Source organism: Rhineura floridana, chromosome 2 (genome assembly GCF_030035675.1).
Source record: "Rhineura floridana isolate rRhiFlo1 chromosome 2, rRhiFlo1.hap2, whole genome shotgun sequence".
In the NCBI taxonomy this organism is placed as follows: domain Eukaryota; kingdom Metazoa; phylum Chordata; class Lepidosauria; order Squamata; family Rhineuridae; genus Rhineura; species Rhineura floridana.
The window spans coordinates 70,510,668-70,524,777 of NC_084481.1; the positions used below are offsets into that span (position 1 = coordinate 70,510,668).

The 14,110-nt window shown below is 40.9% G+C and overlaps 1 protein-coding gene across 1 annotated transcript in view; it reads right to left on the reverse strand.

Moving 5' to 3' along the window:
* THSD7B (thrombospondin type 1 domain containing 7B) overlaps positions 1-14,110 on the reverse strand; it is a 653,838-nt gene that overhangs the window by 176,181 nt on the left and 463,547 nt on the right. Inside the window, exon 14 of the mRNA XM_061608903.1 lies at positions 7,863-8,126. Coding sequence (XP_061464887.1) covers positions 7,863-8,126 — 264 coding nt within the window. The remainder of the gene's footprint in view (positions 1-7,862; positions 8,127-14,110) is intronic.

Genomic DNA, 14,110 nt, shown 5'->3' on the forward strand with positions numbered 1-14,110 from the left:
AACCAAAAGGATCTATAAAGCCCTTATAGCTAATAAAAAGAGACAAGCATTACAGCTGGGATGGGAGTCCTTAAGACAGGCAGCCAAAGATAAAAATTCAAAAAAGTTTTGGTCACTAGTTAATGGCTCTATCAGACCCTTTAACCTTGCCACCTGTAACATCCTCCCAAGTGTTTGGGAACAACATTTCGCCGACTTCCAAATGGACTTTCATTATTTTCCTTTAAAGTCCCCTCCTGTAGCTGATCACGGATCCCTTCCCATCTGGCCGCCGGTCACACAGATAGAAATACTCGATTTGATTAAAAACTTAAAACTGGCTAAAGCTCCTGGTGGAGATAATCTCCCCCCTGAGCTTTTAAAAACACATCCAGATTGGTGGGCGCCTATTTTAGCAAATTTATTTACTTTGATTAATAACAAGGGTCACTTCCCACAGTCCTGGAAGGAAGCCATAATTGTGCCAATCTATAAGAAAGGTTCCAGGACCGACCCTGCCAGTTATAGACCAATCAGCTTACTTTCTGTGATTGGAAAGCTATATGCTAAATATTTAAAGAACAAATTGGCCAACTGGATGGAGGAAGAAAATGTCCTGGGTGCGGAACAGGCAGGCTTTAGGAGTGGTAGATCGGTTATGGACCATTGCCTCCTTCTTAATCACCTTGCGGAAAAATATAGCAATCACGTAGGGAGTGGTTTATACGTCGCTTTTATTGACCTGAAGGCTGCGTTTGACTCAATTCCACGGGATTTGCTGTGGGCAAAACTGGCTAAAACATCGATGGATAAAAGATTACTGTTTTTGATATATAAGTTACACCAGAACACTTCCCTCCGCGTTCGCTGCGGCCAAAATGGTGATCTCTCCAACTCAATCATCACATCAAAAGGGGTCAGACAAGGCTGTGTGTTGGCCCCGCTCCTTTTTAATCTTTTCCTTAATGATTTGGCCTCCAATTGTCTCTCTGCTGACCTTCACTCGCCTAAAATTAAAGGAAGTAGATGCCCCATCTTGCTTTATGCTGATGATGCAGCCTTGCTCTCCTTTTCAAAAGTTGGCCTAAAACGTTTGATTAGAATTTTTATGAAATATTGTTCAGAGAATGTATTAACAATCAACTTCTCCAAAACTAAAATTCTAGTCTTTGCAAAATCATCATTAACTCCGGAATGGAAAATCAATGGCCATGTAATTGAGCAAGTTAGAGCATATAAATATTTAGGCATCTTATTCCATTCTTCCCTTTCCTGGGTGCCTCACATCAGTGCGGCTGTTGCAACGGCCCGAACAGCGATGAAGAGCATTGTCCGATATTATTATAATAATGGGGGGCAATACATTCCAGCAGCATTACAGGTGTTCAGAGCTAAAATATTACCCCAACTTTTGTATGGTGTCCAGATTTGGATATATGCTTTCAACCCTAAAGTGGAGTCAGTGCTATCTATTTTTTTGCGTCGAATTTTTGGAGTCCAAAATTGTGTTCCTAACGCCGCCTTGAGAATGGAAGCGGGATCTTACTCAGTTGAATGCTTAGCATGGTTATTTTCCTTTAAGTTTTGGACCAAAATCATGTATGCATGCCCGACAGGTTATCTTTCATCTCTTGGGGAAGAAGGTCACCTATCCACTTGGATGAAATGCTTTTTGGACAAACTACCCTATTTAGGCCTTTCGATTGAATTTCTTTCTTCTATAGAGTTTAGTAAGGCCAGACAGATTATTAAGGATAGGCTTAAGGATATTGATAGACAATCCACAACACAGGCGGCAGCTAAAACATGTTCCCCTTCCCAGCATAATCTCGGTTTTCACTTTCCAAAATACGCCCCATACCTAGATGTCCTAACGAATCCTAAATTCCGTCTAGCCTTTACCAAGGCTCGTTTCAACTGCCTGGAGTCTGCGCTCTTGGAGGGCAGATTCAAGGGCATGCCCTTAGCCCAACGTTTCTGTATATGCAGAAAAGGACACTTAGAAACACTTCACCATGTCCTGTTTGCCTGCCCACTTTATATTGAGGAAAGGGACTTATATATTGCACCCCTTATACAAAAACAATCCAATAGATCTCCAGAACAGTGGTTAACATGGCTTCTATCTGGCAAAAATAGCTCTTATTTGATTCCAGTCGCTAAGTTTTTTTATACAGCACAACGCAAACGTATGTATCCTATATTGTAATGTCTATTGCTTTTTTATCTTGTATGTAACTGGCTGTAATTTTATTTTCTTGACGGGTCATTGACCGTAATAAACGTATTAAAAAAAAAATTATTAAATTATTAAACCTCTGGTTGTTTTTCATCAAGTCTGAAAGCTTGGAGCAAGGAAGAGTTTTTTGTTATGTCTTTGTAGGAACTTGCAGGCCCGTCAAGGTCAACTGGTTCCTAGGCAACGGCAGATAAGGGCTGAAGTGAGAGCAGCCAGTTTCTCTGTGTTTTTGTGGGGGGGTTTGTTCTTGAAGCAGAAACAGCTTTCTGTGTGAGCTCTTGCTATGAGGGAAAAACTTGTAAAAGCTTACATGCCTTAATGTCCTGAGTAAATGGACTCTTAACACTATGTCGTGTTCTTGGATTCATTGATCACTTATACTCTACTGTAACAGTGCTTACAACGCAAATACTGCACACACCAACAGGGTTATGGGCCCAGATCCAGCGCGCGTTACAAAGGAGTAAGTGGTCTGAGCTGCAGACTGAGTTCCAGAGAGCAGCGTGATTGATTGTGCCAGACAGAGGTGAGCGAACATGGCTGTAAACATGTCTGGAGGCATGCCAATGGAGAGACTTAATGAAAATAATTACGCCAGCTGGAAAATGAGAATGCGGGCTTTCCTAATAAAAGAGGATTTATTTGCTGTGATTGAAGGGACCCCACCGGTACCACCAACAGCGGCCTGGAAGCACAAAGATGAGAAGGCACAGGCATTCATTACTTTGGCTCTATCCGATTCTCAACTGATGTACGTGAGAGATGAACCCCAGCCAGACGTATGTGGGACGCGTTGCAGGATTTGTCCCAGGAGTGGCAGCGGAGACAAGAGGCGAAAAAGGCCGAACCGAAGGAAGCTGTCAGAAGCAAGCAGGCAAACTACCAGCAGCAGCAACGGCTGAAAACTTGTTATTTCTGCGGAGTGCATGGACATATTCAAAGAGACTGTGCAGTCAAGCAAAGGAACAGAGACGGAGGCTGGAAGCAGAGCAGTGTGAACTTTGTCAGCGCAGAAAAGCCTCGAGTTGATATAGACTGGATTTTGGATAGCGGAGCATCCCATACCCTCGTAAAGGACTTACATTTATTGCACACTTCAAAGGCGGTGCAGGACTCTGTTCTTTTAGATGATGGATCGAGACGAACTGTCAAGGCGCGGGGGATGTTGAAATTGAGTAAGATTGGCATAATTTCTGATGTACTGTATGTCCCTGAATTGTCTAATAATATTTTGTCAGTCAGAAAATTGACCAGAATTGGGTTTTCAGTGGTGTTTGAAAGAGACAAGTGTTTTGTGAAAAAAGGGGTGAAATATGCATGCAAGGGAGCCTGAAAGATGCACAGTTTGTAACAAAGAGCACTCAAGCAGGGTGTGCTGTGTTAAATGCTGAAGCACAGACACATAAAGGCTGTGTGCATGATTGGCACAGGAGGCTGGGGCATGCAAACTATGAAACTATTAAGAAAACCCCGAGTCTGAGTGAAAACATGAAATTGACTGAGTGTGGTCAGATAATGGACTGTGATGCCTGCCATAAAGCTAAAATGACTATTGCACCAATAAACCAGGAGGCGGAAAGCTCGACAACCGCTCCTTACCAGCTAATCCATGTTGATTTATCAGGGCCAATAAACAGTTCACGAGGAGGTGCGAGGTACTTTATGGTAGTGGTCGACGATTTCTCCAGATTCACTCATGTTTATTTGCTGAAAAGGAAAGATGAGGCAGAGCAGAAGTTGCGTCTGTTCCTCAAGAAAGTACAAACACAGCATAATGTCACTGTGAGGGCGATACGATCAGACCAGGGAGGGGAGTTTACAAGCAAAGCATTACATGCATACCTTGAAAGTGAAGGTATAGAACAACATTTCACAGCTCCATTTTCTCCGTATTCTAACGGGATAGCGGAGAGAAAAAACAGGGTGCTTCAGGAAGCTTTGAGAGCCATGTTGGGGGACTCCAGTTTAGCACACTCTTTTTGGGGAGAATGTATTCTGTATGCGAATTACATACACAACAGGGTGTTACATAGTGCCATTGGAATGTCACCCTACGAGAAACTCACTGGGAGAAAGCTGAGGGTGCAGCACATTGAGGGATTTGGAGCCCATTGCTGGGTCCATATTCCACAGGGAAAAAGACGTGGCAAATTGGCACCAAGAGCACAGGAAGGGTTTGTGCTGGGTTTTCAGAATGCATATTACAGAGTGTGGATCCCACAAACGCAGCAGGTTGTTCTGAGCAGAAGCATTAAAGTCTCAGACAAGCCTTGGGATCAAAAGCAAACAGTTATTCTCAATGGGTCAGATGACACAACACCAACACCAGGACCTACACCTGCACAAGGGATGAAAGTGGAAGGAACAGATATTCCACTGAAGGATGCATTAAATGAACTGATATGGGGCAAATGTAAAACAAAGAAACGTAAGGCTGACGAGATGACATCTCCTGAGCAAGCCATGCCAGGAACAAGTTCTGGGGGTGCAGTGGGAGCAGAAGCTCCAATTCCATTAAGGCGCTCTGAGAGAGCTAACATTGGGAAACCTCCTGACAGATTTACTGTGGGTTTAGTCAGCAGCCCAGGTATGCACCAAGTCGTGGAGATGGATGCAGAAACGTTATATCTGACTTGTGTACAACCAAAGTTTGATTAATAAAGTTTGGGCTTGGAAACTAATGTATGATGCAATGAATTGAACTGTATTACTGTATGTATTGTAGAACTGTATTGCTGAACTTGAAATGTTATAGTTGCAAATGTTATAGATGCAGTCTTGATGAAAAAGGTGGGAGCATGGACTGTTGACCCTTAGGCAATACTACCTCTGGTTGTTTTTCATCAAGTCTGAAAGCTTGGAGCAAGGAAGAGTTTTTTGTTATGTCTTTGTAGGAACTTGCAGGCCCATCAAGGTCAACTGGTTCCTAGGCAACGGCAGATAAGGGCTGAAGTGAGAGCAGCCAGTTTCTCTGTGTTTTTGTGGGGGGGTTTGTTCTTGAAGCAGAAACAGCTTTCTGTGTGAGCTCTTGCTATGAGGGAAAAACTTGTAAAAGCTTACATGCCTTAATGTCCTGAGTAAATGGACTCTTAACATTATGTCGTGTTCTTGGATTCATTGATCACTTATACTCTACTGTAACAGTGCTTACAACGCAAATACCGCACACACCAACATGGACGAGGTGGCTGGGCTTGCGTGCGTGTGCCTGCGCGTGCGCACTCAAGGCCAGCCACCCTGTCTATGCCCCTGGGAGGACACGCGCTGGAGGGGCACCCAGCCGCAGAAGGCCTGGGAACGCTGGTGCACCTCCCTTGCCCCGCCGACGCTGCTCCCGCTCCCGCTCTCGTCTGCCTGCCCGACCGTCTCCGAGGAGGAGTCGGCGCAGCCTTGCCGGGCAATGGCGCGGGGTGGGGTGGCTCTGGGTGTCACCCCCCTCATGGTGACACCCGGGTGCGGGCCACACCCTCCGCACCCCGGTAGGGATGCCCCTGCAACAAACCACATCATTAGTGAAGATTTACTAAATGCAATACTATACCAACCACAACAAGATTCCTATGAGTAAGGCAGAAAACTTAGCATCCCACAACCAATCAGAATTCCTAACCAAAAACCAAAATTAAAAAAACCAGTCAGCCAAGGTCAGAGAAATCCCCATGCAGCACAACCTGACCCGGGGCTGCAGTTAGTGCAGAATACTATGGCATGATTGCTGACATGAGTGAGACCATATCAGCACATAATATCTCTATTCTGAAATCTGCACTGGTAGCCAATGTGCTACCAGGCCAAATTCAAGGTGTGCTTTCCATGTTATGGGTGCCACATAGTACTGGTTCTGCTCTTGTAAGAAATTGATCCTTTAATGTGGCAGTATCTACACTTTGGAACTCCCTGCCTATTGACATTAGGCAGGTGCCTTCATTGTACTTTTTTTGGCACCTGCTAAAAACATTTTTGTTTAGGCAAGCCTACCCAGGCATGTACAAGCTATTATGTTTTTTATCTGATTTTAACTTATTGTTGATTTTATTTTTGAATGTTTTTAAATACCTGTTTTGAACTTTTTTTGCCAATAATTTTATTGTTTTAATTCCTTCTGTAAACCACTTTGAGCTTTTTTTATTATTATTATTATAAAAGTGGTATATAGAATTCCCAGTGCCTTGTGGTGGTCCACTTGGAAGTAAAGACAACAAAATAACATTTATCGAAACTCCGGAAGGATCCGTTTTCAATAGGGAGGGTTGCACTACAGAACGGCAATGGAAGATTCCTCTAACAAAAATCTTGCAGCAAGGGCTACTCCGGGTACGGTCCAGGAGATGAAAGAGGCATATGAGAGTAGCAGCTTGGTGACCCTGGCTCTCAATTCACAGAATATTCAAAAGCCAGCGGGAAAACATTTCAACCTCCCAGAACACTCTGTAAGCAACTTCCTGAGTGGCAACCTTGGTGCAAAGGAACTTCAAAGAGAGACTGCAACATGAAACCTTCTAGGACGTCATGGGGAGGCAAGGACTTCACCCACATGAAAGTGGCAGATGGAGGAAGGAAGAAACCTGTATGAGAGGCAGGGAAGAGGAGATTTCCCAGGTTGAGAGACTGGAAGAGGAAAGGAAAGCTCCCAGGTGGGAGGATCCGCCATTTTCTGTGAGGGCGGGAGGGGAGAATTAAGCACGACTTTTGTATAGAGACTAGACTGTACTTGTACATTGTTTTTGTAATTTATATATCTTGCTTCTGATTTCCCCCTCCCCTAATTACATCTTAGGTTGTTGCTGTTATATATGTATGACATTTTACAGATGAACCTGAGATAAGTAGGTAATAACTTACGTTGTGAGACTTTGTATTTTACTGAGTATTTCTCATTATAATTGCTTTAATTTTTTATATTGTATAGATATTATGTTAAAGTATTGATATATATTGTTTTTTCCGTTCTGTGTTGTAAACCACCCTGGGGTCTCTTGACGAAGGGTGGTATATAAATGGAATAAAATGAATAAATAAAAATAAATAAATAAATAAAAATATAAATGTTGTAAACAGGTTGCATAAATAAATTTTGGAGTCACTGTGGCCCTTGGGTCTCTTTCCTCTTTTAGGTTCAAAGGAATCTGCCTTATACTTGTTGTAAACCACCCAGAGAGCTGTGAACAGTTGCCACCACCAGCTGGTGTGTATTTGGTTCAGACAAATTCCAAATTAAAGTGGGTTACTTCAGAGAGATTTGGGGCTTCTCTGAAGTGAATCGGGTACGCCTCTTTGTTTCTACCTATGATGTGGACAATACGTTAGGAAATATCCACAGAGAAGGAAGTTCAGCAGACAAATTTCAGCTGACTTTCAGGTCTCTGTCTTTATTCACTTACAGTTGCCAGTGTGTAGCATCTGGCTCGTGTATCCTGTTGTAGCACTAGGTGTTTTCTAATACATTTTCATGAGATGTATAACTTTTTGTAAACCCACTGACATGATTAACAAAGCGATACTTATGTTTTCCTGTCTTCTGTTATCTGGGATTCATCATATCATTCATGTTTAATACAAAAAGTGGAAAGGTACTGTATGTAAAGTGGCATGAGCAATGGCTGACTCTGAGCCTCAGTTGTGTATACACTGTGTGCTATCTTACCTGAATGGTTGCAGTGAAACGGTTCCACTAGTCTGCCAGTCTTATCGAAGCAGGCAAGGGCTTGGAAGCGCACACCTTCGCCACATTCTTTGGCATGTCCATGAAATTTCAGTTCTAGCTGCAGCTCTGTTTTTCCTACAGAAATTATGCATTCTGACCAATTTCCATGGGGCCGGGTGGTAAATATTGTGCAAGGGCATGGTTCCACTTCAACTTGAGGATATACTTCTGTATTCTGGCACTTGTCTCGCTTTCTGCTTCTCCCTGTTCCGACCAGGAAAATATGCTTGTTAGCATAACATCTGCTGCTTTTGATGACAACATGTCATGTTATTTATACTTGAAGGGGTTTCATACAGTTAGAACCAACACAATCTGAAATGTAAATACAGAGTAGCTGGTTCAAAGACATCTGTTGGTTGTTGCCCATGCTCCAGAGGGCCAAGAGAATATTGTTGTCTCCGGGGCAACCAGGGAACCTAAAGAAACTGGACAAGGAGGAGGAATTGTGTTGGATAAAGCACAAAATGATAGAAAGAGAGCAATTGTCTGCCTACTTTTATTATGTAAAAATTTTGAACATCTCTTTATTTGCACCATAATTATCTGAAGAAAATAATCTTTTTCCCCTCCACTATAAGCCCTGCAATCATTGTTTGTTTAGAGAAACCTGCAATGTAGATCAATCAACCAAGCTGTAGCTCTTCTTGGAAGCTCTTTTACAAATTAGCTTAATACACACTCTGCAGAAAGACTGAGCTCATCCTCAGTAATTATTGCATTTCAACAGTACAGTTTTGCTTTTCAAACCATTTTTCTAATAGGGATTAACAGCAAGAGCCTCCTCAAATGGCACCCATACACCTACTCCTCAGTCTTGTGACAGGGTTCTTTGTTTGCCATGTTGTATGCACACAGCTTATGCACACATTTGCAATCATCTGAATGGCAGCCTGCCTAAATTTGGGTTACCATTGAAGGAGTGGTTGGGATACATTGTGCTAATGCATAAAAGAGAATTCTGGCACCTTGTCAGAAGAATCACTCAGCAGATGGAAAATAGTAATGTGTGTTAGAGTTTCATGTGATCAGGGATAACTGTATGAATTGACAAGAGATGTTCAAGGCCTGGCAGGATAGTTTGGTCAGGCTTGCCAGTCAAGGAACTCAAAAGGGAGGGGGGTTGTATGTGAGGAATAACAGCATTTTTAACAGCATTTGAATAGCATGTGTTTTAACTTGCCTATCGGTTTTAATGAGGTATGGTTTAAATTTGTGTACTTGTTTTTAATGTTCTTCATTGTTGTAAACTGCCCAGAGAGCTTCAGCTATGAGGTGGTATATAAATATAATAAATGCAATAAAATAATAACAGTAATAAAGCTTGGATGGGAGAAAAGAAAATCAGGCAAAACTGCACTTTTGTAAAATAAAAAAAGCTTTTAAAACAACACTTTGTTGTGTGCACTCCAGAAATCTTGAAAAATCTTGTATTTCAACACTGTAAGTTAAATACGCTTATTTCTTAAACAACATTGTAAGTTGAATAAACTAGAATAAGTCTTTCTAGTAATACTGAACCCAAACTCTAGTAGAGAATTAAAATGTTCTCAATGCAACTAAGCCTTCAAGCCAATACATGTCTGCTCAGAAGTAAGCTCCATTGGATTCAATGGGACTTACTCCTTAGGTAAGTGTGTATTGGACTGCAGCCTTAGACATCATCTCAAGCGATGTACTCTACTTATCCTGCTAAGATTTTCCCAATCTTCTGTTTCATAATTACCAGCCCCACATATATATATAGGATTGGGGAGATGGTGGATGACTTCTTAGAGTCCTTTATAACCCTGTAATACTAACATTATAAGAGGAGGATTGTTGCTGGCCAGGACTGCTATCTGGCCAGACACATTCTATTGCTAGGAGATAAGATATTATTGGCATTAATTATTAGACTAGACCTTTGGACTTCAACTGCTTTGTACTACAGCTCCAGTCAGCTTGGCCAATGGTTAGGGATGATAGGAGTTGTAGTCCATCAACATCAGGATCAAAATTCACTAGACCATATTTCTTTGAATGATATGGAAATGGCCGGACACTGTTCTGGAAGAGAGAGACATTTTAAAGAGAGGGGCATATCTCTCTTCCCACCCGCTTTGGCTGGGGATGATGTCATCAGGCTATGTGTGAAGAAACAACAGATTTGGAGAAAGACAAATTGCGAGGAAGAGAGTGGAGTTAGCTATGGAATTTTATAATGCTGGCTGCCTGCCATAAAATCTGATGTGAGAATTCAGTGAACTTTGGGATGTCTGTTGGGACCACTTAATACTGTATCTTCACCTATATTCAACCTGTAAATTTGTAAATAAATCCCAAAATTAAAAAAAAATGCCAGCAAGGCTCTAGTGGCCTCATCCCAAAGGAGGCTAAGCCCAGATACATACAGCACTCCTAAAGCTTCCCATTACCTGAAGAATTTGAAAGCTCAAAGCTGCTATACCTTCTAAAGTCTTTCAATGTGTTGTATCCCACTCTCACTTTACCCCAAGATTCTCATTCCAGTGAGGATATCCTCAGCAGGATTTCTCTAACTAAATAAAAACATACTTGGGAGAAGCAAGTATAACTCTTCATCTTCTCCCCTCTTACCTGACTTCAGCAGGTCTATCCATCTATACCAGAAGTGGGTTTACCCTGAGAAGACAGCTTTTATACTTTTTTATTTTTCTTTATCCTATTGTATTTCAGTATCAAAGGCTCAATTTCACTTTGGGTTAGCAGGTAATATAATAAGTATATACACTTAGCAGTTGTCAGATTTTACTTTAAAAATGGAAAGTTGCACTTAGGTCAACCACAAGTTTTCTCCACATATACTGAGATATTAACACAATCTAACTGGATGGCATGCAACAAATTCCACTCTATTTTCCAAATGGGTTTTAATTAACACATTACCATTCTCAGAGTTGGTTTAAAATTTATGATCAGAAATTACTTTTTTCTCAAGATCCAGCAGCCTTAAATACTTTTTCTATTTTAGCAGAAATAGTTTTTGAGCATTAACAAAAAAAGGTGTTCAATGGGGGGGGGGAACCCACCCAACAATGCTCAGTAAAATATTTCCTCCTTCACAAAAAGCAATCAGTTTCAGTACCATCACAGTACATATTTGACTGAGTTAATGATTAAAGGAGATGAATATGCCTTTCTTGAACATAACTTTTAAAAAAAACAAACCCAAATGTTAATTTGACAATACAGATTGCAAAGTAGTGTAACCTCAAATTAGCATTTTCACTGGCATTTGCTTGGGAATGCTTTTTTAATGAATGATACTTAATTTGTAGCCCACATGTGTATTTAACATAAAATAAAATATGCAATTAAATACCAAGTAGGAAGGAAGCTAATGTTTGTGCACATTTAACATTAGCATATACTAAACAGTAGCACAATTTTCAAGACACGCCATAAGATTGACCAATTTTCATGATGAATCAGATCCATTTGAGAAAAACGTTAATTTCAACTACCTTACTGTCCTTTTTAATATATAAACTGAAGCAACAATAATAGCTTGAAGATTGAAGAAGGGTTACCGTCCTAACAATTGCTTACCCTCACTTTTGTGATTTACTTAAAGATGGGGTGTTCAGTGTGTTTCCTCTAACTATGTTTAGATTATGAGAGGATGTGGGTGTTCTAGGTGGCATAAAGAATAAGGCGCATTCAAATAATATATTACAAGAGCGGCATGAGTGCCATCCTTCTGGATTGGTTCCACACTGCTTCAATCAAAGTTGAATGAAGGAATAATATGTGGAAAGAAGGTCATGCGGGAAGTTGTCATGTCAACACCACAATTTTCTGGGATCTGCTATGGTTTCATTATATAGGCAGAGCTAAGCATATAATCTGCTGCTGAATTTCTGTGGCTTAATCCTCCCCCCTGCCTGGTTGGCAGATCTGTGGAGTTACAGACCCTCCAACCTTATTCTGCCTGATTGAAGCAAGAAGACTTGCCAGGCTCCTTTGTTGTGGCAAGACTTGAGGGGCCTCTTTTTAGTCCCATGTGCTATGCATTACACCCATACCATTCAATCCACTGTCTTCATCAATTCTTGGATGCTCTCATACATGGGAACAAGATGACTTCCTCAGGAGCAGCAAGGGTGGGCTGTTCAGTTCATGAAGGATACAAACTCCAGATAGATCTCTTGTTTGTATTTTATACTGATGGTATTAGTTATGCAACCCAGCACTTAGCCAGCTGATCTGTCATAATCTGCTGCAAAAACTGGTGGATCCTTCCAAACTTCTCCTGCAGGTCTGCCCAAAATCTAGCCTAAGCCCTGACTTGAGGACAGCTAAATGGCAATACTAAGTCTAAAAAGTCCAATCTAGCTGTCTCTCTCATTTCTTTTAAGGCCAGGAGGAAAATTGCAGGTGGTCCTATTTCTTCTTCAGGACATGGACATGCAGCAGAAACATCTCACATTCTTGTTCTGGCTAATGAGTGAATGAGCAGGGCACACATATGCCCCCCTTTTCCCCTCAGGTTTGATGCAACAATAGAACTGTACATATATTAATCATTTAATGCTAAACAAATCTGTCCAGATTTAGAGTTGCAAAAAATATCTAGTGGCTCACTATTGCTTAGTTTAGTAGGAGGAATCTCCTTTGCTCTTTTATTTAGTAGGGGTGCTGTTGTTTTTTTCCTTCCCAAGGACAGGTTACATGACAGTAACTCCAGTTTAATCTTCATATCAGTCGTGTGATGTAAATTTTGGCTGAGCAAGAGAAACTAGCTTAAGGCCACCAAAACAGTTTCAAGGCTGAAACTCAAGGCACTAGATAACACATGACAATATAAGTGAAATGCAGCCTCAGGAGGCTGTGAATTTGGTGATGGTGGGAACAAGAGAAGAGAACACGGGTTTGGCTCCTTTTTCACAGCAGTGTTTCCATTCACATTGTCTTCCCAAAGCTCTCTCTCCATCCTCCAGGTAAAGAGAAAGCAGCCTGAAGGATTTTGAGTTGACAAATAGCCAGTGAGGAAAGGGCTAAGCTATTTTCTTCTGCTTGATGGCCCTCTGCTCATGGAGGTGCTTTATATTTCTGTAAAAATGTTGGGAGAAAGCAACACACATCTAGGTGTAGCTTCATGCTATACAGACGAAACCCAAATGAGTAAGAATAAATCATAGGAGGAACATTATGCTGTCACATATTGCACTTATAACATTTAATATTTGCTATTTTCAATTAAAAGGAGAATGTTTTAGATATTTGGACATTCTATAAGCTGAGGTGATACATCAAAGGCTTGAACAGCAAAGTAGAAAAAGATTAAACATGACAGCTTTAGTAAACATTTCTGGCACAAAAAGGTTCTAGGCCTGAAAATCAAGAATGCACAGTAGCTATCACATTATTTGTTTTAGAGTAACATGCAACCAATTAAAGGGTACTCTGCTATTGTAGGCAAGGTATCATGAAGCTTTTCAATAACATTATTGCATTATCTGTTCACAAGAGGATCAAACCGCTTTATTCATGAGCATAGCTTATTAAAGAATAAGATACTCAGGTATAGAAAGTATTATTATACCATTTTTTATTATTCTTTTTGTGTATGTGGAGAGTTTATACTATAATGGCTTTCACAATGATGCCTGTGCTTAAAGACCAACAGGAATTCTCAGTCTTTCTTAAGCCATTGTTTGCCAATGCCTATAGCTAAATTCTTCTCATAAAATACTAAATAGCCATTTTGCAGTAGAGTAACATCTGGGGTGTATTTTTTTAAAATTTAGAATTATACCTTAAAGTAATTCTCCTGTGAGCTATATCAATGATATGCTAGAGGGGGTATTTCCATATCTGGACACTTTTATATTACTAAAGCCAAGGTTATATTAGACCTATTTTAGAAAATATTTTGTCATAGCTGTGGAGGGGGAGAGTGGATTCTCTTTTGCAATGTCTGACCCTGCTGTGCTTAGTAGAGCAAAGCAGTAAACACTTTAATGTCAAACGTTACTGCTGTTTAAAGTGGAAGTACATTGACAATGGTGCCCAGAAAAAGGGGTTAATATTAGCTGAATGCTTTTCAAGGCTCAGTGCTGGTCCAGATCTGAAGATCCTTGACCTGTAGTGGCAGAGCATGTGTGCTTCTTCCATTCTCATGCGATAATGTTTGATGCAAAAGTTATAAGCAGACATCTATATGC